Source organism: Limulus polyphemus, unplaced genomic scaffold, assembly GCF_000517525.1.
Source record: "Limulus polyphemus unplaced genomic scaffold, Limulus_polyphemus-2.1.2 Scaffold1463, whole genome shotgun sequence".
NCBI lineage: Eukaryota > Metazoa > Arthropoda > Merostomata > Xiphosura > Limulidae > Limulus > Limulus polyphemus.
Window position 1 is genome coordinate 184,292 of NW_013667073.1, and position 25,796 is coordinate 210,087.

The 25,796-nt window shown below is 32.0% G+C and overlaps 1 protein-coding gene across 1 annotated transcript in view; it reads right to left on the reverse strand.

The window, feature by feature from the left end:
• LOC106463697 (tyrosine-protein phosphatase 99A-like) overlaps positions 1 to 25,796 on the reverse strand; it is a 114,003-nt gene that overhangs the window by 21,410 nt on the left and 66,797 nt on the right. The window contains exons 6-18 of the mRNA XM_013923757.2: positions 24,050 to 24,164; positions 23,536 to 23,739; positions 22,549 to 22,644; positions 20,792 to 20,964; positions 18,078 to 18,219; positions 16,988 to 17,099; positions 14,005 to 14,084; positions 12,914 to 13,011; positions 6,861 to 7,034; positions 6,475 to 6,609; positions 3,884 to 4,018; positions 2,251 to 2,402; positions 122 to 257 (exon numbers count right to left, since the gene is read on the reverse strand). Of these exons, the coding sequence (XP_013779211.1) occupies positions 122 to 257; positions 2,251 to 2,402; positions 3,884 to 4,018; positions 6,475 to 6,609; positions 6,861 to 7,034; positions 12,914 to 13,011; positions 14,005 to 14,084; positions 16,988 to 17,099; positions 18,078 to 18,219; positions 20,792 to 20,964; positions 22,549 to 22,644; positions 23,536 to 23,739; positions 24,050 to 24,164 (1,752 nt within the window). The remainder of the gene's footprint in view (positions 1 to 121; positions 258 to 2,250; positions 2,403 to 3,883; positions 4,019 to 6,474; positions 6,610 to 6,860; positions 7,035 to 12,913; positions 13,012 to 14,004; positions 14,085 to 16,987; positions 17,100 to 18,077; positions 18,220 to 20,791; positions 20,965 to 22,548; positions 22,645 to 23,535; positions 23,740 to 24,049; positions 24,165 to 25,796) is intronic.

Sequence of the window (25,796 nt, forward strand, 5' to 3'; positions counted from 1 at the left end):
TGTGATAATAGGCATATTTTTTTCAATTAATGAACAAGTATATTGGATCTGCATATATTAAGTACAATAATATGTCTACTACAATATTTTCACATTTTATTTATAAATACTCAATATATACCTCTGTTTGAACCAAGAAGTTCCTCTGTTGTCGAATGAGCTTTAGAAAGCCAAATACATTAACACTCTGTCGATGACTGATTTGCTTCAGCATAGCATCAATAACTATGTATGTTCCAGTTCTCCCAACACCAGCACTGAAAAACAAAAGGCATAATATCAATTTACTTTTTGTGACTGATAGATGACTCAAGAATTTAAGAAATTAACCCTGTTGGCTTATTAAAGTGTTTAAAAATTAACTTTCACAAAATTTCTAAATCCAACATAACATCTATTAGAAACCACCACATCAAATATTGTTGATACATGATGTTAGAAAAACATGTAGGTTCAAGAAATCTTGATAGAAATGAATAAAAACCCTATAATCTGAGAGCTTTCGAAAGGTGGACCTTTCTTCTTCAGGAGCAAATATTGTTAATAAATCCTCATCTGCAGTTAATGTGATTTTTATCATACATTTTGGGTCTAATGAACATATTGTTAATCAGTCACCAGCACTGCCAACTGTACCATTAAAAAACAATGGAAATATTCAGTCCTGCTTTAATCACTACTGAAAATTAAGATATATTGATCATCAAAACCAGCATTAAAATCAGTACATATATGTTGTTACTCAGTCATCAGTTCCACTAATATTTGTTCAAACCTAATTAAAGAATATTCTGTTGCTCAACCAGCCTTAACATTTGCACTGATAAAGAATATGTAACCTATCATCACATTGTCAACACAACCACTGAGGATATACTGTTACTCTATCAGATAATATAATCTACTGTCAGTCAAAGAAACATTACAGCTTACAAAAAAGGGTATAAGGTCATATATTAAATACTTTGTTCTTCATAAGCTGTTTATTGAAGTGTCTGTCAAGTCAAATTATATAAAATTAAATACTTTATTCTTATAAACAGTTTAATTAAGTGTCTATTTAGTCAAATTGTGTAAAATTAAATACCTTGTGTAAACTGTTTATTGAGGTGTCTAGTCATATTGTGTAAAATTAAATATTTTGTTCTAGAAAACTGTTTATTGAGATTCCTAGTCAGATTGTGTAAACTTTAGATACTTTGTTCAAGTAAACAGTTTTTTTGAAATGTCTATTCAGATTGCATAAAGTAAAATATTTTGTTCTAGTTAACTGTTTATTGAGGTGTCTAGTCAGACTGCATACGATTAAGTAATTTGTTCTAGTAAACTGTTAATTGAGGTGTCTAGTCAGACTGTGTAAGATTAAGTAATTTGTTCTAGTAAACTGTTTATAGAGGTGCCTAGTCAAATTGTGTAAAATTAAATACTTCGTTCTAGTCAACTGTTTATAGAAGTGTCTAGTCAGATTGAGTTTATTACATAATTTATTCTAGTACACTGTTTATTGAAGTATCTAGTCAAATTGTATAATATTAAATACTTTGTTTTAGTAAACAGTTTATTGAGATAAGTATAAAAAAAACAATAATAATAACAAAAATCTGGTTACATTTCAGGAAATTGGTAAACTATAGACCTGACTCTGTTTAATATCCTACTACTGTCCTGTTAACACTCATAAACACTAATCTATTGTCAGCATTGCTTATACATGTACTAAAAACCTAACATATGAAATTACTTATGCAAAACTAGAAGTTGTAGTAGGGACACCAAACTTTGTATGTAACAAACATTTTGCTAAACTAGAACAAATTTTATATTTTTTTTAATTTTATAAATAATCTTATTTGTTTTTATGTAGTAAAAAACGTTTTTAAAACTATAAACAATTTAGTAATCCTTGTGTACCAAACAATGCACTCTAAAAAATTTATGGTGAAACCTCTCTACAAACTTTTTAATGATTTCACCCCATTACTACTGATTCAATATGATTTGTATTAAAGAAACAAACTAATATACTTTAATTTATTGTTAAAAACTATTAATGAAGCTTTTTATTTCAATACCAGAGCTTATCAGATCAAACAATCACAATGAACATTAATTTCACAAATATTACCAAAATGAATTTTCTGTTAAAAATACACAATCAAATTTAAAAAGAGAAAAATATAATACAGTAAAACGTATGCACTAACAAGCTTGCTGAGCATCTTAGTAGTGCTATATTTCAAACATACTCACCTACAGTGTACTATTATTGAGCCTCCATTGGGTGGATTAGAAGCTGAAGATTTACGAACAAAACTAAGAACAGGTAGTGGGTGATCAGGAACGCCATGGTCAGGCCAGTTGGTGTAATGATATTGGTACACTGTCCTTTCTGCTGACCGTTTCTGAGATGGACAAAATAGAAAACATTCTTGTTGAAAAAAAGTGTGAGAGATGAAATTTTGAGCTAACTGTGCCTTACTGAATGCAGATGAGTAAAGATAAAATAATTATGAACAAACAAGATAGCATATATATATTAAATTACTCTACTACTGATGTAAGCATATACATGTACAACAATTAATGAATATTTGTAAGGTTAGGGCTATTATAAGGTAAAATCACTACTATAACACAATATCAGTTATCCCCCATCCTTCAGCTCAGTGTTATGCAAATCAGTTATCTGATGATCTGAGTGCCAATGACTGGTAATTTTTGGGCAACAAAGTTTAGTACGGCATCTTTATAAAGGGTGAGAATAATGCTTGTAAATTTCATTTAAAAGAATGAATATTTGCTCTCATGTCTTAATTAAAAATTAAATTACTCTTTTAATGTCAGATGTTTATATGAACTTGCAACCTTTAACTGAATGTGTTTAAATTTGGTCCAATGAACAGATCCATATTGGAGAAGAAATGTTGACTATAATTCCAAATGTACTACATGTGTCTACACAAAATATAGCAAGCTTTTAGTAAAATGCACAAGTCTGTTATTGTACATAAAAAATCAGATGTGTTTCAAAAGTACTGGTACTCAAGATATGTCTGGTAATTGACAACACCAGTCTGACTCTAACTCATAATGCAAGATGATGTTCATGTGAAGAATAAAAATATTTTTGTCCGTTGTACAATTTGCATAACCTCTATATTTTCTGAAATGCATATCTACAGTTTTGTCAGTATTCTTGGTAGTTACTTTCCTCCATCATGAAGTGTCAACAAATCAGCAGTGTAGGGTAAAGCAAACAGTTGATAATCCTGAGTACTCTATAAAAGGTACAATTTGAACTCCACCTTTGCACATAGAACTGAAATTAGAATATATCACACCTCTCACATGATTTTAGTTATACAATAGTTATAAAACTATAATGTTCACATTAAAGAGAAGTTCATATATATTTATGAAAAATTCAAATACATTTCTGTTGTTCACAAGATAATTTATAATTAATCACTATAGATGTGCCATACAATGCACAATAGCCTACAAATTACAGTGTAAACGCCATTTAAAATGTGAAATAATATTTGACAGATACAATACATTATGATTGGGTTAAAGAAATTCATGTGCTCAACAACGAATTATCGAAACAATTTCTAAAAACTGTCATTACACTATTTATTGATTTACATTGGATTCAAAGTCTGTTTAATACATTCCCTAATATCATGAGGTATGGAAGATAAAAATTTGATGTAAGGCTTGAGTTTTTAACATCCAACAAAGCAAGGTATTATTATAATATATATCAACTATAAACAGTATCTGTTGTACTTCTTTACCTAAAGAAACAAAAACATATTATAAATTGGTTTAAGATTTCCCATACTTTTTAAATTATACATAAATCCTAACTAATTCTTACTTTTTTTATCTTGAGATTTCGAATGGTAAAAGTACGGAGTGTGTAGGTAGCCATAGTAACCTCACAAATCATTTTCACCTGGATAATACCATACACTTCAGTTCCTTCTTTTGGCCAATACATATCACACTTTCGCTATAAAATAATAACAGAAAAATGGTTAGTAGTCACATCTCAAACATAACAAAGAGAGCTTTCAATAATAATCAACCAATTAAAGTACTATGAGAAAATTATGTAGTATTCTAACACAACTCCAATTTACAGCTTAAAATAAAGACCTTAAATACCTCTCTATACACATGTAGTATCCTTTTCCACTATCTCGGTAGAATAAATTATTTCCATTAACAGACACTTGGTTTAAAGTGTTGTTAATCACAGAAATAACATAATAGTTAAGACACACACAGATAATGCATGCACACAAACAAATCAAATAGTAAGAAGCATAATATTCTGAGAATTCAGAACATGAAGTTTTATTACATGAAAGATAATAACTACTTGAAATAAAAAGAGCTTGTAGAGAAAAAAGAATCTGCATGACACTCAACTGAAATGGAAAAATGATTTGATATAATTTAGTAGCTTGGGAAAACATACAAAAAGAAACAATATAGCTATAGCTTGTGATAAAAACACTAAATACTTTACATCACATAGAAGTGTTTCATTTACAAACTGAAAATTTCTTCATGAACATATTGCCTTTCAAACAATGTTCTCAATCATACATAAGTTCCAGATTTTAAAAGAATGCCAGATATAAAGGTAAAAAAAAATCTATCAATCTAGTGTGACTATATCATTGGCTTTAGGACAAGATTCCAAAACATTCTGAAAAAATAAAGGAGCTCTCAGAAAAGTATGGCTTAGGATTGTTCACAGGATATTTCAGTTTGAGTAAAACTTGAGTAAGCTTTTAATAAGAATATTGTATTCTTCAAATGATAAATGAAATCAAAGGAAGAATTTCACAGTCACATAAATATAATTTCTTAGTTTTCTTTGACAAAGGTATTTTACAAGTACATGATCTTACTTAAAAAAAAAGTTTCTTTAAGATTTGGGTTTATTTACTTACACAGATGTTAAAGGGGTGAAGCTAACCATTTTAAAAACATTTATGCATTATTAAAAAGTGTACATTAAAAACCTACATTGAAAGTGACTTATGATGAAGGTTTAATGTCTATAACAAGCACTTACTGGGGATGAAACTCTATAATATGTAGGTGTATTGTAAAGTATTATTATTTTGAATTAGATGTGGTGCCATATTAACTTTGCAATATTGTGTGTGTAACTTTATCTCAAATGTAATCCACAAAATCATCTTTAATTTATAATTCACTTGTTTATTTTTTAAAAACTAGACCCATCTCTAAAGGAAATAATTATATTCTCAGTTGAGCCACACTCACCCTTATTTCCAAGTACAAAAGGTATTGGGCTTAGCATACAAGCACACACATACACATATTGCTGAAATAACTTTTAATATCAAAATATGAGACATACAGCAAGCACAACTATAAGTATTATAACCTTTAATGGAAACACATGACTATGATACAGAAAAAAACTCTAACTACAATGTTTAAGAACAGGTAGAAACAGATAAAAATTGTTAATGGTGTAGTTGGAAAAAAAAGAGTGTAAGAGTTGAGGAAGAATGAAATTTTGAGCTAACTGTGCCTTACTGAATGCAAATTAGTTGTGATAAAAAATGTATGAACAAACAAGATAGCAAAACAAACACAGAATAAATACTACACTTACGGTGTCCTCCAACTCAGAATTGCTAGGTTCGTGCTAGCATGCAAGAAAGATTACAAGATATTGTGCCCAATCTTTAATTAACAAATACAGTAAGTTATTCTGTTATTTTACTAAAAGAACAAATTTTTATCATAAGAGCAAAATTTCTGACATGAAAAAACATCTGAAAGAGCTGTGCAAGAAACCTACAAGAGTGCATTATAGTGAGCTAAACATTAAAGCAGTGATAAGGTAGTGTTTTAATAGTTCTGGTGTTCCCATGAGGATAATATTTGTTTTTAGAAACAAGAAAAAAAAGGGAAAAAAGAGAAATATATAAAAGCAATATAACCATTCTTTTCTCTTGGTAACAACTCAACTACTTGAGGGTTGAAGATAGTAAATTTCTAAATGTGTACAAAAAGGATTTTGACCTTTTATCAGTAAGTTAGTTTTTCAAATATTTTGAAGCCAGCACAATAAAACACAACATGTCTACCTACATGTGTCTCCTGATATCTAAATACACAAGAGGCACAATAATAATAAACAAATAAGCTACATCAGTGAGGCTTTACAATAAAGTTACAGGTCTTTTTACTATGTCAGTCAGAATACTAAGATATTTAAGTATTTTAAGCACCAAAATTATTTTCTGAAGCATAAACTTAAGCTAATATTTTTAAGAAAGATATTAGCTTTGAGTTAAAAGTAAATATAACTTTCTGGCTAATAATAATTGATACTTTTATTATACCACATCAGTCTAAAAAAAAACAACTGACTCCGATATATTTCTATTTTAAAGATAGGTAACACAAAACTACTCGTCCACGTTCCACAAGATTGGTGATCATGACAATAATGTATACCCGCTGTTCCCAGATCATACGCCAATAGTCATCAAATGTTGATGGCAGCGGCCCTTGTGTTCCAATGTAGGCTCGAGCTTTTCCGTATCCCTAGTCAACCATCCAATGAGTTATAAAAAAAATCTAGATGTCAGAACACTTAGCCTAATATCATTAGCTTTAAATTTTTAACACAGTGAAAATCACATTTGTAAATGATGAACTATTATCATTACATTCAAAGTCACAAAGTCTGATATCCATGTTTACTACATGAAAGCTAGACAAAATAAATTTTTTCCATAACAGCTGTTATATCATTAAAAGCAATTTTACTATATAGTTAGAAACTTAAAACTCACATCTATATAGTTGGCATTTATGTAGTCTGAAAGTCGCTTCTGTCCAGGCAAAGCTTTCAACATCACTCGGCTGTGATCATAAGCAACAATATTAACATATCTGTTTTTGTTCTTGTTTTCAGTTAACTGAGAATGCTGGAAGGACAAGTCAAGGTCAGTAGCTTGTTGGATAGCCTGAAGAGAAAACAAATAAAAAAAAACATCACATTCAATGGGAAAAAACCTAAAAATACCAACATTTAATTAAATAAATTCCCAGAAAGTGTAGAATTATAGTTTTCCTATACTGAAGATGTATTTCCGATAGCTACTTACAACAGCCCACATATATATGGCTGTTTTTGTTCAGTGCTGCCAACTATATGCAAAAACTTTTTCACATCCCACAAGCCTTGCACTCCCATGTACCCTACCATACCTAGTACAGAAGTGGTATGGTCTCCCACATATTATCTTCTACTACAGGATCACAATTCTGGGGTATTCTTCGGATGTTTTTGGAGGATGCTTATTTCTATCCCTTGCACTGGTCCCTCTATGTATTCAATGTGGGATTCTAGCTATACATGTGAGCGTGGGTAGTGTACAGTATCAGAAGTTATAATTTTCATATACTGAAAAATGTATTTCTGATAGGTACTTACCTCCTCCCACACATCTTTTCACTGATAACTGGTGCTTCGTTTTCTGTTTAAACTCGAAATGATAGTTCGGTAGAATCGAATAGGAGTCACATGCCTCGGGATGGTGTGTCACACTCCTATTGGTGGAGGGTTGTCGTCGCATGATGATTTACATGCGAGACGCAGTTGAACCAGAATTAACTTCATTCCCTGGCAACATTCCTCTGTTTTTGACTTTTCTCCCTCCACTCTTACCAATTGGATTTGGCTTTTGATTTGATTGGCTTCTTCATCCTTGTCTCCTTCTTCCCGAAATCTGTTCCAGGTGTTGTCGCATCAGATGAGCACCTTATCTTTTCCATGGTGTCTCATCTCTGTCATCCATTGAGCATATGGACTACACCTCATACGTTCATCTCTCACTGTTTTCATCAGGAAGCTGTTTATTCCTCGTTGGGATACCGTTTTCCACCTGTTGCCATCCTTTACACTTTGGTGTGGCTGTGACTTGGTAAGTTATCTTTTTTATATGCATTTTAATTTCTTTCATTGGCACGTATCTTTTATTCATTAAGGATCCCACTCTGTGGTGAGGGTTGCCTCCCCAGGAATACCTAATATATTTCAAATCTACACTGTACGGCCATGATGAAATAATAAAATACAATATACTCATGGCTAGTAATGCATACCGTTGAGATGGGGTGTTCCACAAGATCGCTAGTAGGTTTTTTTCCTTGTTATATATTTGCTTCATTAACATGCCTGTTTCAGACTGAAATGTAAGTCCATGACTAACCCATGGACTTACATGGCTAAAGCAGAAGAGGATAGTTGCCCATCCCTGCTGTCCCTTTGATTTAATAAATCAGGGATGGTCTGCTTTTCTGATGTTAGGGTTTCTCCAGATTCTCCACCATGTTTTATTCTCCCATGTTCTTCTAGTGGAGTATGAAAGTCCTTGCTACTTTCCAATTCCTAGCTGCTAGGGTAGGGGATCATGGAGGTTTCCTTCTGAATGTGATCACACATTAATAAATAAAAACTACAAAATCCATTCAGTAGAGAGTAGGGCAGTGATGTTCTGCTGGTGTAGATGGTGTGTGGTCCTCCAGTCGTGTGCTCCAACTCGGTACAGTGGGCTCCGAGGGTTGATTTTGCACCCATCTTCTCTGCGGTCTTATTCACAGGATAATATTGCATTGGAGTTGAGCTGTCACATTGAAGTTCACCTCTTTTATTGGGATTCTTCATCCTATTATCACATGGATGTTGGTTCCTGGTGACTGGTTTTTGATTTAGAGCAGAACCAATCAACTTAAGTCCTCACATGTTGCCTCTGTATGGTTCCATCTGAAGGGGGAGGTGGTTATATTTTTCATCGAAGGCCACCCACTTCCGTGTGGTGGGACTAGGAGGATGGTGTTGCATTATGAGGATAATGTTGCATGAGGCAGTGGTTTTCCCTCTTGTGCTCTACTTCAAGGAGTTTCGTGGCCCAAGGATGATGTGCAGTGGGGTGTCAGTTTGATTGAGTTTGAGTTTGATGGGATCTGCCACATGGGCATATCTCTTACTGCCATCATTTGGATATAAATTTCCTAGATGTATGGTATATAATTCCATTCTATTGAACTTGAGGTGGAGACTGTGTGGACACTCCTCCTACCATGGATTGGAGGCTATATTCCCATTACTAATTGGTTTTGGACTGGAATTGACTTGCCACATACAGTCTGTTGCACTCTAGTCACTCTACACCTTGGAGCACCTCCATTTTAGCTTTCCTCCACATTACTGTCTCTAGATGTTCCTTCTACAGTCTTTCTTTTATGGGAATGAGATTATGATATACTGTGGTTTAGATTCCTCTCCAACCATTGTTCTCTCCCTTTTGGTTGTTAGCCTCCCTTTTTCCACCCATGTTTGCGACAACTCTTTCCACACTGGGCACAGAGTAGAAGCAGCATGAGTAGGTTGGTTTATCTAGTTGGAGAAGTTTTTCCTCTTCCCTACACAATATCTCATCCACTTGGGTATGTTTTTTTTTCAACACCCACCTCAGCTGGACCCAATCTTCTCCTCTTCTACTCCATTCGATGGAGCTCTCTGTTCTCCATGCCCTTGCTACTCCCTTTCTTCCTGCTCACAAAGTTCTAGGTTCTATCACATTTAGGGACATGGGCTTCTATGCAAACATTTATTCCCTTGGGTCGGGCACATTTGTGATCTCCTCAGGTGACTCTGCACGACCTGTGGAATCTTGCTCGGGATCCTTTGGATTCTCCCATTACCCTTCCCCCATTAATGACCTGCATTGGTGTTGGAAAAGACATTGTTGGGTGTATTGCTTCCTCCACCTTGTCTGGATTTGCATTTCTGCACAGATTCTGCTTTCCATGGTTGGGGGTCAAGGGTTGATCAACAGGAGGCTTCCAGACAATGGTCTATGATCGAGAGGTCTTACCATCTCTACATCTTGTAGCTCCTGGAAGTACAACATGATTTGGATCACTTTCTTACTCTTGTAAGCAATTGACTTGTCATGATCCATTCCAGCAATTCTACAGTGGTGACTTATATCAATCATCAAGGGGGCACCCATTCTCTTTCCTTTTGAGGTTGAACCTTGGATTTCCTTTTTTGGGTGCCCACATGCTTGGGATACGTCTCCTTGAATGTCATATTCTGGGTGCTTTCAACCTCATGGCAGATTGCCTTTCCAGACCAGACAAATTTATCCCACAGAGTAGTCTCTAGATCATCTGGTTTTCCATTGGCTATGCTCCCAGTGGGGTACTCCTCAGCTGGATGCATTTGCCACTTTCCTCAATACCAAGTTACTCCTTTTTTTAGTCTCCAGTTCGTCATCCACATGCCCTAGCTGTCGATGTTCTTAGCCAGGATTGGACCAAACTGTACCTTTATGTTTATCCTCTCCTCTGACTTTTCCCTGGGCGATTTCAATCATCCATGCCATTCCGTGTCAGGTCCATCTGATTGATCCCTATTGGTTGACACAACCATGGTTTCCTCATCTACTTTGGCTCCAAACTGTCTCTCCCTTGCCTCTTCCTTTCACTCCATCCATTCATTGTTGTCTTGATCACCAGTAATTCATCCCACTCTTCCATCTTCATGCCGGATTGCTCCATTTCCAACTTATGAGTGTGTTGTAAATGACTCCAGTTCAGAATGAGCAAACAGAAGTCAGTCATCTATGTAGTGTTGTAAGAACAACCCCCGAACATGCATAAGTTAAGCAAATGCTTTGACCATCCAACAAAGGACATATGGAGTCAAAGCAAGCCTGAAGGGCAAGGCTCGAAACTGATACACAACCCCTTGGTGGACAAACCAAAGATAGCATCTTTACTAATGAGAAATAGGAATATGGAGATAATTATTCAAGACCTCTACCTTGGTTATTCATAGTTTTGGAGAAAAAGCTCACCCCACCTAAGTGTGAGAAAGGACTCCATGGTAAAATGGGAAGATCCAAAAACTGGTTGAGGCAGGACAGATTGGTCACAGGACCCCAAACCTCAGTTTTCTTGGGTACCACAAACAACCTGGAGTAAAAACTGGGGAATGATGGCTAACAGGCTCAATAGCTCTCTGTGACAGAAGACACCATACTACCTCAGACAGATATCAACTGGTAGTATGATCCTAAGGTAAAGGAAAAGGCTATGGGTACTGGAAACAACAGGGGAAAGGAAAGGAATTGGACTAAAAGTCCTGTGGGCAAAACCAGGATATCCTAAGGATCAGCAGCAAATTCCCACCATAGGGTAACAAAATTGGCCAAACAAGCCCCTACTGGACTGGATCCCACAAAATAAACACTGATACTGTTAGTGCCAATGAAACCTACATCAAGAAACATGACAAATGGTGGAACCCTTAGTGGTAGGAAAAGAGCAGGAGAATGCAGGATGTGGAACAATAACAGGAGATTGCAAGGGCTCAGAATGAGACAAACAAGCAACCAATGATTAAAGGGCCAAATGTTGCCTCACAGTTTCCACACACAATTCCAAATTCTCAGGAATATCCCCAAAAATGGACCAATAGAGAAAAGGAACCATTTGCAAATCCCAAAGATAATAAACCTGGGACAAGACAGTGTCCCTCCCCAGAAGATCCCAACAGCAAAGAAACTACGTGTCAAGGGAGAGCACCGAAGAGGATAATCGCACCAAGTGCAAGACAAAGGAGGGAAAACTGGCCATGTGATAAATGGATATCATTGTCAGGGTCAGCCTCATGTCAGCAAATGTGATTCTAACTGCTGAGAAACAATAAAGGGTAATCAGAGGCAAAATAATCCAAGGCCCATGGAGGGTGAGGCATACTATCACTCACTTGCAACTGAGAAACAAAATGCTTAGCATGAACCCTGATGTCATAAGAAGGAGGGAAAACAAAATACTGTGAGGAAGGGGTGTCATGTAATAAGGAAGGAACAGAATTATAAGAAATCAGGGAAATGGATAAAATGGAACACACCTGAGAAATCATGTGTAAAAAGGCATAGTTAGGCCTAGAAGATTCTGCAGGAAAAGCTTGGAAAGGCATGCAGAATCATGAAGGAAAAAGGCAGTCAAAATCCTCATCACAAACAGGTTCGGAAGATTCAGGAGGAAGTTTAGCAATACCCGGAGAAAAAGGTCGACTCACATAATGATCAATCTCCTGATAAACGAAAGCCGAAAATTCCTCAGTAGATTTTCCCTGGCCTGAAGCCTGTGTAATTGTGCCGGAAGTAGGTGGTAGAATCTCTGAAGTGGTATCATGAACTTTGGAATTCCTCATGTAATGATGAAGAATTGGAGAAAAGAAAAAAGAACAATAAAGTTATCATGTCAAACTACAAAAATAAACTGTAGTAAACAATATTTCCATGTCATATTAAACATTAAAAAATGTGTGAAGAGAGCACATTCAAAAAACGTCTACACTAGAGCACTGCCTAACAGGAAGTGATAATTCGGTAGTGAGTCACTTGCCTTAGGAGGGTGTGTTGCACTCCTATTGGTAGAGGGTTGTTGCATGATGAGTTACGTGCAAGACACAGATGAACTACGATAATCGTGGGGTACATAGGAGTGAACACTTGTAGCATACGAAACATTTTTTGCATATAGAGGGCAGCACTGAATGAGAATAGCTATATATGCCAGTGGAGGTAATGTACTGTATTAGAAAAATGATAACATAACATAATTTTAGTCACACTTTTACATAGTTAATATATAAAAACAAATAATTTATTTTATTATAATTTTCTTAGTTCCAGGGATATTACAATTTACTGAGTAAAAATATTTCTATAATCTCCAATACCCAATGTCCTTTAGTAAAATATTTTGAATAGAAGAACCATGATAATAGTTTCTAGAACAAGATATTGTTTACAATAGTCACCTGGTATTCTCTAGAAAAACCATGATCTCCATCGGCATGAAGCTTGGCAACGTGATCCGCAAACTGGTGAACAGGGATGGATGCATACTCAGGATCCTCTTTAAAAAAAGAAAAAAAAAAATAACTCAATAGAACAAACAATTTTTGTAAAGGATAAATGAACAACACCAGACATAATTTTATAAACAAGAACTTAGTTATGTTTCAAAAGAAATTAGTTTTCAACTTATGATAAAAATTACCTCAACCCTTTGAAAAAAAAGTTTTAATCTAAAGCTAAATAGTTTTGCATGTTTTGAACATGAAACTTTAAATGACAAAAAATTACAAACCTTTCTGTTAGCAAAATTACAGATAACAGTAATTTTATTAGGTAAAAAAGAAACTAACATCTTTACTAATATAAAGGAACCATGATAACGTGCATCAGTGGCTTACTGACATGGAGTTATGTTTAATGTTTACAAGATAATTCTTTACAAAATAGTTGTATATAAACTACAAGCTGAACTTACTTAGATATGGAAGCATTTTGGCTAAAATTGAACTCACTAAAGGTATGAAGACATTTTGGCTAAAGCTAAATTCACTAAGATATGGAGACATTTTGGCTAAAGCTGAACTCACTAAGATATGGAGACATTTTGGCTAAAGCTGAACTCACTAAGATATAGAGACATTTTGGCTAAAGCTGAACTCACTAAAATACAGAGAAATTTTGAAGAAGTTTTTTTTATTGTACACAATCATACTAGTGATTGTTTCAGCCTACTAGCATACATCTGTTACTTAGTGAATCTTGTGATTAACCAAATTAAAATTAATTTCCTATATTCCATCAATGTTAGATCATTCTCAAAAATTTGTAAAATGGTTTGTTAGTTTTTACGATAACCTGCCAGCCCAGGTAGCATTAATTTAGGGCAAGCTGACTCAGAAATTTATATTTTAAGTAAATTATAAAGTACTGAAAGCTTTTACCCTGTTAATGTTATCATAACAGACCAAGTACTAATGATATATAATAAAATCATACATAAATCTACAGCTCAAGTGAAGAAATGTTCCTGACAATTTGTTTTATGACTTACCAAATGTTTCTGAAAGTTGAGGGGAAGCTCTGTTTCCAGGTGGGTCATCAAGATAATAGTAATCTGCTTGAAAGTATTTCCTGATAGATCAAAGTATAAATAAGTAACCTTTATATATATTAAAAGCGGTTAACTTTACTAACAACTACATTAACTTTTCTATGCCTGTTTACATTTAAAAAAGGAAGTTTCAATATATTCCAAGTAATTAACTTTGCTAACAACTACACCAACTTTTCTATACTTGTTTACACTTAAAAAAAGAAGTGTTCATTCACTTTAATCTACTCATCTACTTTTTTTTTCTCCATCTCATGTTAAATGTTAGGGTGCTTTCATTACCATGATATTTTTTGAGTAATTTATTACTAGGTCTCTATTTTCAATTGATAATTTCTGTTGATAAACCTTAATAACCTGTGAGATGAGGCATCATGGAAGTGGAGAATTCTGTGGAAGAATTGGAAAAATCACAAAATTTGTTTATTTGCTGAATTTTGCACAAAGCTACGATCTTTAGTTTGAAATAGCAGACGAGATGGAAGGCAGCTACTCAATATAACCCACTGCCAACTCTTAGACTACTGTTTTAGCAACAAATAGTGAGACTGAGCCTCACATTATAAAGCTCCCTCAGCAGAAAGGGCAAACATGTTCAGTGACAGGGTTTGATCCCTAGGAGATTGCAAGTTGAGAGCCCTAATCACCAAGCTATGCCATGTCTAAAATCACAAATCTTGTTACTATTTTATAAAGAATTCAAAAAGAATCATTTATATGATTCGATAGAGTTCTGTGATTAGAAATATTTTCAAAGCAGTTACATCTAGTATAACTTGGAAATGCATGTTGAGAGGTAATATTTAATAATAGTAATAATAACAAAAACTCAGCTAAATTTTAAAAGATGGAATTCTTGCCTTATCAGATTTGTTCATAACTGTAGCATGTTTTAGTTTCTTTATATGTTATTTATCTCTATGTTTTTATAACCTTCGATTTGATGACTCATAAAAGAATGATTAGCAAGTTATGAACTAAATTGTAAGCAAATAAAAGCTGTATATGGAGAATTTTCTTTCTATCAAAGGGTACATACTAGAGCTATTAAAATGATTAAAAGTGGTACCTTGATTATCTGCACTGGTCTGGGGAAAGCAAAAATCTTGGATAATGGAAACGGAAGATAATTGAGGCCCTAGTATATCTCACTAGTTAGCCTATTGTTTTCAATATAATTAAGTTCCTTGTTTTAAGTTTAAATCAAGTATCAGTCAGTCACGCTCAATTTTTCTGAATTTTGTGAGTTATGTGTCTAATTCCACTTTTTCTTCCTCTTTTGATTGCCCATTCCCATTTTAGTTGAATTTAATCACTAACATAGGCATAAATAGCTTCTAAATTTTGGTACTTTTTCTGCTACAGACATGAAAGTGAATTTGCACTCTATCAATGCCTGTGAAAAATTAGTCAAAAATTAGTGCAAGTCTTGGGAATTATTATGAAAAAGCTGTTGTTAAAACAGACTAATCAAATAAAGTTAACCAAGCTACAAGTATTTTGTATTCTTGTCTTAACAGCTAAAAATAAAAGAGTGAAGGCTAGGCTTGGATCAGTTGACTTATGATTTGAACGCATGCCAGATCCTGCACTTGAAAACACTGGATATCATGCAACACTTTAACTCTTGTAACCAAAATTAATTTCTGAGTGACAATTTCTCCAAAACATGTCAGTTATTGTCTAGAATCATAATGGCACAATTATTTTGAGAAAATTTGGGGGAAAAGAAAAAACTGCAGATAATCAAGGCACTAGTGCAACATTTAGAGCATTTTTCATAATGTCAAGGCCCATTCATTAGTCTTTGTCCATATTTCAGATACTCTCCTACAAGCAAATTTTGGTTAGAAGTATGATTTTGTTTTGGGGCAGAAATTAAAGTTTCTTTCAGTAGATATCTAGAAAACTCATTGTCATTAAAGTCTAATATAACAAACAAACAAAACCTAATTTATAAAACTGTAATTAAATAACTGTCCAAGTATAAACAGAATGATGGGAATAGAAAGAGCCTAATAATTTAAAGTAATAGTCAAATCTTCTGTTAATTAATATTTTGTTATTAACAGATATAATACTAAAATTGGAGTACTGTTTGGAGATTGGAATGGGGATATGTGCCCCATGAGATGATATTTAACTATAAAAAGGTTAATTTGGTTTTCAGTAAACAGTATTATGATTTTAAATTTTCTTTACAAATTTTAGCACAGAAAGAATGAAAGACAAGTGTAAAATTACTACACTTCATAATTATTTTGTTTCTTTAAAAAAACAAATATGTTAACAAAACTGATGAAAGAGAATATTTTCAATGTATTTTAATTTTCTGTTATTTTAAAACTTTTTGTTTTTGAAATAGAGTGCTATAAAAACTTCAGAGCCAATATATTTTAAACTGTTAACAAAAAAAATGGTTGAATTTCTCCATTAAATCCACAGTGAGGCCTTACAAAATATATAGCAATAGCTTACAAATTAAATGTTGATAATTGTCTGTCTATATCCATTTACCTCTCTCTCTTTTCTTTCTAAATAACAAAGTTTTCTTTACTGGTAGCTTCTTGGTAGCAGTAAAGCATGTTGGAATTTTAATGTTTGTACTTAATTTAACAAAGATCTTTGGTGGCATTAAAACATACAAGAGTTGATAAAGATTCTTGGTGGCAATAAAATATGCAGGAATTCCAACTTTTTGCTGAGAAAGTAATGACAAGTTTTCTGTGGTCATAACACAGAAATATCTTCACTAATACTGGGAAAAAGGATATCAGATGAAAGTGATGGTTAAAATGCTAACTTATATAACAAATTATATTATGTGTTGCAATATAAATGACCACAAAATTTCAATAGCTCAGAAAATTAATACCAGAAAATCCTAAAAAATAACAATTATGTACTCATTAGGACTACCTACCTCCACAAGATAAAGAATATGATAGCCAATAGAAAAGCAAATGATGCACAAACTATTCCAGCTATTAGTCCAGCATTAACACTGGACTCTGTCAGTGGACTGTTGAAATTACCTGAAAAAAGATTATCCCGTGGTTTGTATCTTCAGTTAGTACCTTCGACATACTCCTTAAAATACCATAATTCATTATTACATACACACAAATTTACTTTTTTTAAATAATGTGCAGAAAGTTACGTCATATTAGGAAGCATATAACACAATACTGCAGCATCTCCCAAACTTTGGTAATTTTTGAATTTCAAAAACAAACAGCATTAAAGATTTAAGACATACAATAAAACCAGGAATAGAGGGAATGAAAAAATATATCCTAGTAAAGGAGGTTTCTGCTAATGTTGGACCCACAGACAATAGTTTAACCTCTATATTACATTATTAGAATTATGAGAGTAACTTCAATTTTTCTTTACACATTTAGAAGTATATAAATGTGTGTGTGTGTGTCATTTCAGGTGTTCATACAAATATATGACTATTTCATGTATTTATGTGGGAGTCCTACTTCTTCAGATACCTGTCCTACTAGGATGCATTTTATCACTTACACTCTAATTTTGTACCCTAGTTTCATTTTCTGCCCTATATGTAAGATACTACATGTTTTTGGTTTGTTTGAAATTATATATATATATAATGCTCTAGTGTACTTGACAAGACATAAAATCTGTTATATATAACAAACAGTATGGGAAAGGCAATAAATATTGCATCAAGACAGTTCAGAATCTCTGTGACATCTAAGAAGAAGAGTGAGCTCTTCACTACTGTTTCTCTCATTTGCTCAATTATATATAAGAATATAAAAGTTAGTGCTTGCAATTAGTGCATCAGAAAACAAAAGCAGTAAAAAGGCAGGGCAGTATACTCATGAAGAAGCTTGTTTTCTGAGATGTCCTTATGCATGAAGAACATTAAGGCAGAAAAATCAACTATTTTCCTATGCAATTTAAGTAAGTATATTCAAACAATATAAAAGTAAAAATGAAAAAAGGATTAGCTCATTTCTTGTACCAATATTTTAACTTACTTTGACATTTACTCTGAAGAAGAATCTTGCGAGACTCAGAAAATTGACCTTTGTATAGTTTCTGGTGTTCCATGATGCTGTGGGTTACCCCACAGACTTTTACCTCATACATGGTGTTTGTTGTTAGGTTAGAAATAAACTTCTATACAAAAAAAAAGAAGAAATAAAACTGAAAGTGTGTAAGGTAAATACTCCACATACTATACATGAGAAGATTCTATCCTAGTACTTGCTAAAGTTGAAAATCAGTTAAACAAGTTCTTCAGAAATGATGTGTCAAAAACTACTCAATGAGTAACATACTGTGATTTTCTTATTTAAGATCTAAAAAAATACATCATCACTACAACTATCAATAGTCAACATTTAAAATGTTTATAATTCTATCTTGCATCATTTTACAAACTGATCACACAGAAAACTTCCGCTGATTCAGGGTTTATAACATACCACATAGTCAACATCATCCCATGATTTCAATAAAAAATCTGAATATGGTTGATGAACCATAATGTGAAAATATCAACAAGTCAATACACTGGCATACTATAGTGTTGATATAAAACAAACAAAAAACACAAAGTTTCAGACTTCCTTGGTAATGATTAGAGCTGGTCAATTAACTCATTTAATTGATATAATCGATTACCTATGAATATTGTTTAGTCTTGTAAAATAATTGATAAATTGCAGTTACAATTAAGTTGATTAATATCATTAAAATAACCAACTACTGTTTCTTATTATTACTGTTTTTGATTATTACCATTATCCAGTAACCAAAATTACAAATAAACAGATTAATATCATGAAAATAATCAACTAAGCAAAATTGTTTCAATTATTCAAACTATCCAGTAATTAAAATATTTTCGTTATGATTTTTAAATATTATTTTCGATTAATTCAAATTTGTTCGGCTTAAATGATAAGTGTCACAACTCACAAAACTAAAAAAAAACTATTATTTATAATTATGGTTTCCTATTATTACTATATTTGATTATTCCAACTATCCAAGTAATTGAAATATTGCCATTATCTTTGCTTATTGTAAAGCACAAAACTTTATAATGGGCTATCTGTGTTCTGCAAACTGGTGGTATCAAATTCCAATTTTTAGCACTGTAAGTTCTCTTTTACCCATCCCATGTGAGAATAATTAACTAATTAAGCATAATCAATTAATGAGCTCAATGATTAATCAATTAGTAAATTCAACTAATCATGCAGCTCTAGAAATTTCAAACAACATTGAAACAACTACAAATACCAATATGTGAAATTTAGAAACAATTTTTCTAAATTGAATATGAATACTTAGAAAGACTGAAAGGAAAAATATACATTAAAAAAAATTATAAAATAAAATTGGAAAACAAGAAAAAAAAACATTAAGTACCCTCACCAAGTCTTGGATCTTAATAAAAAATTATCTAAAAACATTTTAGGCTTTACTACTTTGTTTCTTTAATTTAACAACACAACATTCTGAAACTGTCTTGGAAAGAAGTTATTTTTACAGATATTGAGTATCCTTTATGTACTATAGATAAAATGATGAGGAGAGAATAGTAAATGAAACTTTATACACAATGTCTGCAGAACTTTACTTGATAAAATAATCAGGACAAATTTAAATGAAACTTTATACACAATGTCTGCAGAACTTTAATTGATAAAATAATCAGGACAAATTTAAATGAAACTTTATACACAATGTCTGCAGAACTTTACTTGATAAAATAATCAAGACAAATTTAAATGAAACTTTATACACAATGTATGCAGAACTTTACTTGATAAAATAATAATGACAAATTTAAATCACAAATTCATACACAATGTCAGCAGAACTTTAATTGATAAAATGACCAGAATAGAACTTTCCTTGAAACCTTGATAAACTTTTCTTGAAGTGATATAATTTGATAATGCATGTGCATCATAGTTGGATAAAAATAAAATAATATGCATTTCGTTCTTTTCATTTTGACACAATAATAGACATAAAAAGAGGCTGAACATTATTTTTTATTCTCCAACCATTAGTTTTTAAAGCTTGAAAGCAAAAAAACGTTTAATTCATTAAGTAAAAAAAATTGTAAAGAAGTATAGCATAACATCGCATGTGGATTAGATCAGTTTTTTTTATGACTTCTAAGTAGAAAAATATGATATATCAAGTCATGTTTATATCAAGATATAAGCTAAACAGTAAATGAATATAATTCTAATTATCATATCAATGAAATGTTTACTTATCAGAGAACTTTCTTATTGCCACTTTCATGGTATTAATGGGTATTAATTATTAAACTTGATAATAAAATTGGAAAGTTTGATTTTATACTTAGCTGAGTTACTTTTCATATGCATCAAGCTAGCTTCATTAATAGTATATAAACAACATATATATAAAATCGGAAAGTTTGATTTTATACTTAGCTCAGTTACTTTTCATATGCATCAAGTTCGCTTCATTAATAATATATAAAAACAACATGTTCAGAAACATTCATAATTTCAAACTTTCATAACAAAACATTAAAAATTAAGATACTAACTTTCCTTTCAGTATCAAGAAAAAAATTATGACAATGTTTAAGCAAAGAAATGTGTAAATATATCCAAGTATGTTTTGTTTTTAACCATTAAATAGCAATAATTTATGAGTTTACCGAGAATAAAAAAAAAAAGCTTTCTTTATTCACCTCTTGTTCTGTTGCATTAACATCAATTTTCTTGAAATCCCATGAATTTTCAGAACGATAATAAACAAAATAATGATCAATGGACTTATGGAAAACTTCTGGTTGTTCCCACTGCACATAAATTGTATCTAAAGAGTGACAAGTGAGGTTCATGATGTTTGGAGCACTTGGTCCTACAAATAACAAAAATAGATAACTATAACACTGGTGTGGCATCGTAAGTGGTACTTCTATTAACATTAACAACATTCTGAATATTTTTGTCTAACGTTAGCAACATTCTGAACATTTTTGTCACCAAAACAATATTATTTTGTTTCCATACCTGAATAATTAAAACTCCTTAAATTGATACACATTAATGATATTAATAGGGATATGGTTAACAATTAGGTCAATTTTGCTGATGATATTAATGTTTTGAATGTAGTTAGCTGTGGTGAGTGTGCTGTTGTTTACAGAGGGATTTGGATCACTTGATGAATTGGGCAAATAACTAACATTTAATTATTTTAGAGCAAGGTAATGCAATTGGGCTATCTAAATTTAAACTATAATTATAACATTGATATAATTCAACTCAAATCAACTCAACAGTGTTGTGAAAGCAAAGGATCTTGAAGTTTTGGTCGATAAGTCTCTTTAGCCTTCCAAGTAGTATATTGCTAGAGTGGAAAGCAAATAGGATTTTGGGTTGTATCTACAGGAATGTTTAAGATAAAACAAAGGAGGTTAATGTTTCTTTGTACAGACCTCTGGTTATACCTCATTTAGACTATCAAGTTCAGTCTTGGGCTCCTTACTTTAAGTAGGACATTGAATTGTTTGAAAGGGGTTCAAAGGAAGGCTAGTACAATAACTCCTGGGAAGGGGGACTGTCATATGAGGAAAAATTAATAAGGTTCTTAAAATGATTTTCTCTTGAGAAAATAAAGGTTAGAGAGGATCTGACCAAAATCATAAAGGGAATAGATAGGACTGATGCATCATAATAGTAGGTAAACTAAACAGTAGTGTATAATCTAAAATAAAGCTTAAATACACAACACCAAATTTATATGAATACAAGTTTTGACATTTTCACGCAACCTTTTCATCCAATGTTAGTTTGTGCTTCATTAGTTTCAGATCTTGTCTTTCCCATCTGCTGAAACAAATTTTTCCAGATTACCAATGATAGTTCTTGATCTTTTGCATGTAGCTTCAGTTGTAAGGTCTTAGGGATGATTCTATTTTTCAAACAATTTATCAGAAATTGGAGTAACTTTTTCTTCTTTTGGCAGTGTAGAGAAAATGGACTGAAGAGGACACATGGACTTAGGATATGATAGGGTAGATATCATTGGCAAATTAGGCAATCTTATTTTTCAAACACGGTAGACAGTCTGCAGATTGGGAGAATTCAAGAGAGGGCTTAACAAATATTAAAAATCAAGGATGGATACAGGCAGATTGGGATTTGATAAAATAAAAGGACAGCCCCCCATGGGCCCCCTTGTTGCCCCTCAAGTGTGATGTTAATTAGAAATACAAAAATAGAAGAAAAAATGACAATTTCACATTTTTCTTAACCTTCACTTTGATGTTTTAAGATACTTTACCAACAGGATGTATGTTATTAGTAAATCTTAAATGAAACTAGATGACATGTATATTTTGAATTGCATGACATTTATTTTCAAGTATTGCCTTTTTCTTTTTCAATACAAAATAACAAACAGCACATGACTTAGACAAAAAGGCTGATATTTCAGTACCTTGTACATCAGTCCACATTTCGATTTTGTTACTAGATTCCCCCTGATGTTTCTCAGTAAAAGCTGCCACCCAAATAGTGTATTTTGTGTAAGGCTCTGCCAAAAACATTAAATATACCATAAACAATACACATAATAAAAGAATGTTATGAAAAATATATAAAATATTCAAATTAGTCATACAACAGCTAATATTTAAATCCACATTTTGATTGATAAATTTGAAAAGCATATTGGCTAGTTTAGTCCAATTAGGTGCTATGTTTTAAGAATATCATTTATATCAATACTGTTCTTGATATAAGAATACAATTCACATTAATTCCAAAACTTTTTTTTTTTGTTTACTGATCACACTTCCTGGAAACCTTACAAACAAATGAAATAATTGTAAACATTTTTCAAATTGGTCTGAATATATATTCAAACCATTTAACCAACATTGTGTTGTGCTAGAGTTGTATCAAACCTTTGTTGTTGTTTTTAGAAAATTGCTACAACAATATTTAATTCAAGGCTATTTTTTTGCTATAACATTTCAAAATTCCTAGGTATTTTCAGATAATCGTTTCATCTTATGACTTTTTTTGTGTGGAAGATTTATATTAGTCCTACAGTTAGGTTTAGAATACAACCAAAATCTTTGTAAAGTATGCTCACTTTTTGTTTGCAACACATATAATTGTTTAATTCTTTAACTCTCTTATATATTGTTAAATTTGTTTATTAACATACATAATAATTTGTCAATAAATGTAATTAGCAGATTATCCAGAAAGCTGACCAACTTTATAGAAAACATATACTGTAGTTTAAGGTCAGCCATACCAACTTAATAGAAAACATATACTGGAGTTCAAATCAACCATACAAACTTAATAAAAAACATATTTGTAAATGACATGCACACTCATTTGAATTTTTGGTTGCCACAATTAACATTAATAAAATTCTTTGAAAAATATAAATAAAAAAAGTATTACTTACGAAGATTAGTTAGAACATAATTCATTTCTGGTGTTGGATTGTATACTTTTTCCTTCCTTGTTTTGTTTTGAAGCGGTTGCCAGTGCATATAGTGCACATTATATCCCTTTACTATGCCATTGGGAGATTCAGGTTCAGCCCAGTGTAGCCGCACAGTTGTGTTAGTAATCCGGAAAATAGTAAAGTTCTGTGGACTGCTTGGCTCTACAATGTATTATTATTATTAGTAAAATTACCATAGCTTCAAACAAGAAAATATGCAGAAGTGTTTACAGAAAGTTTTGTAGTATTTATAAAAAAATATTTATTCTAGTGAAGTATAACTAAGGAAAGACTTGAAATATACTTAGAGAATAAGAGTAAACAAAGATTACAATTCTGTAACAGAAATAGTATATATTTTTTTGGTGCACACAAAATGTATTTTAAATACATAACTAAAAAAATAACTTTTAAAAGAAACCTCTAAGTATCTCAAACATTCTAGAATTTGCAGTATTATTTGAATACTCACCTCCTTCCTCAGTCATGACTGCCACACTCACAGGAGGGCCACGACCTTCCGGGTTAAAAACTTGCAGGGAAATAAGATACTGGGTGAAAGGTTTCAAGTTTCTAATGGTGTATTCCTAGAAGCACAGTAATTTCCATAATTTATGCATAATAAATTATAGTTTTTGTTTAAATTTATGACCACTGTATGCATTTAATTACTTATTTTATAATTAATTAACAGGTACCGTGTTCATACCATTTGCACAAAATTCCTTATTTTATCCTTTTGCTAATCTGGTCATCTAAAATAATCATGTGTATTACAGCATCTCCTATTGTTTAGTTAGTAGTAAATTAACTCATCCAGGAACTACTAGAACATAATAAATATGCTTTATCTTCTTGTCCAACAATCTATCAAATGAACCTTGGGAGGAGTACATCTATACACAGAAGATTCAAGCTGTAACAACTTTTTATAAAGAGAGTTCCCTGATTCTACTGTTTTATTAACAACCCCCAAACATTTCTGACAACAAAAAGTAACCCTAATTATACAGCTTTCTTAGTATATGTTACTAAGGCTCAATATGAAGACCAACGCTTTAATATTTCTTCTGTTAAGTAGTTTTAAACCTTTTTAATATTCTAATCACGTAGGCAGTGATGGAAATGGGGGTAAATGCCATGCACCTAGTTCTCAGTTTGCATTTTGTGGTTTAGTTTAATACCACTGAAGATGTTTATTAACCCTATTGTGAAAGGTCAAAGGCCATGTTATCATGTTTGTTGACTTACATTCAAAATTTTATTGAACTACTATTTTATGAATTTATGTCAATAAGTTTGATATGAAATAGTAGACTATAATTCAAGTTTTAGTATTATACATTATTTAATTTCTTAATTTAAAAGTAAATATTAAAAGAACACACCTAAATATCAATTTTGTGTGTCACATGGTATGTTGAATGCAGCACTGGTTTCAATTAGATATATATAATGGCCAAATACAAAGTCTATAGTTTCTTACAAATTAGGAACTCAAATTACTGATACTGACAAGCTAGAATATAAAATAAGAACCTCCTATCTTTTCTATTTGCTTTTTTATACCTATCACCCTACTATTCCTTCTAAGTGTGTACCTAGTTTCTAAGTCCCATTTCCTTTCCTGCATATAGGTCTACTGTTAGTTGTAGGTTTAATTTCATAGACTGTACATTATTACTTCTTGCAATCCAAAAAGCATAGGACTACAAATGCGTAGCAGTAATACATGTATATAATAAAGCAATAAGGTAAAATAAGAACTGCTTCATATTTAAAGGGAAAGATGTTTAAGAAATTTTATTACATTAAAGAAAACGAAAGCTCTATGGACAAGATACATCCATAAATAGATGCTTTCACTTTAACTATTTAATTTTAGTGACCTTGGAAAATTGTGATTCCCAATAACCTTACTTGCTTGTTATGTTTTCTCCATCTGTATGTGTAAAAATGTAATGTTTTTCAGTTTTAATTGGATTAAAATGATGCTACATGATTTTGAAAAGTTAATCTCGATTTTAAAATCGTATATTAACATACACTATTTTACATACACAGCCTAGAAATACTGGCAAAAATATGCATGAAAAAGGTTTAAATACCTGTGAGTTTTTGTACCATTAGGTGCAGTCACAAATTTTAATACTAAAATGAGCTAAACATAAAAACATGATAAAGTTGTTGAGTTCCACGTGACTTTAAATTTAATATTT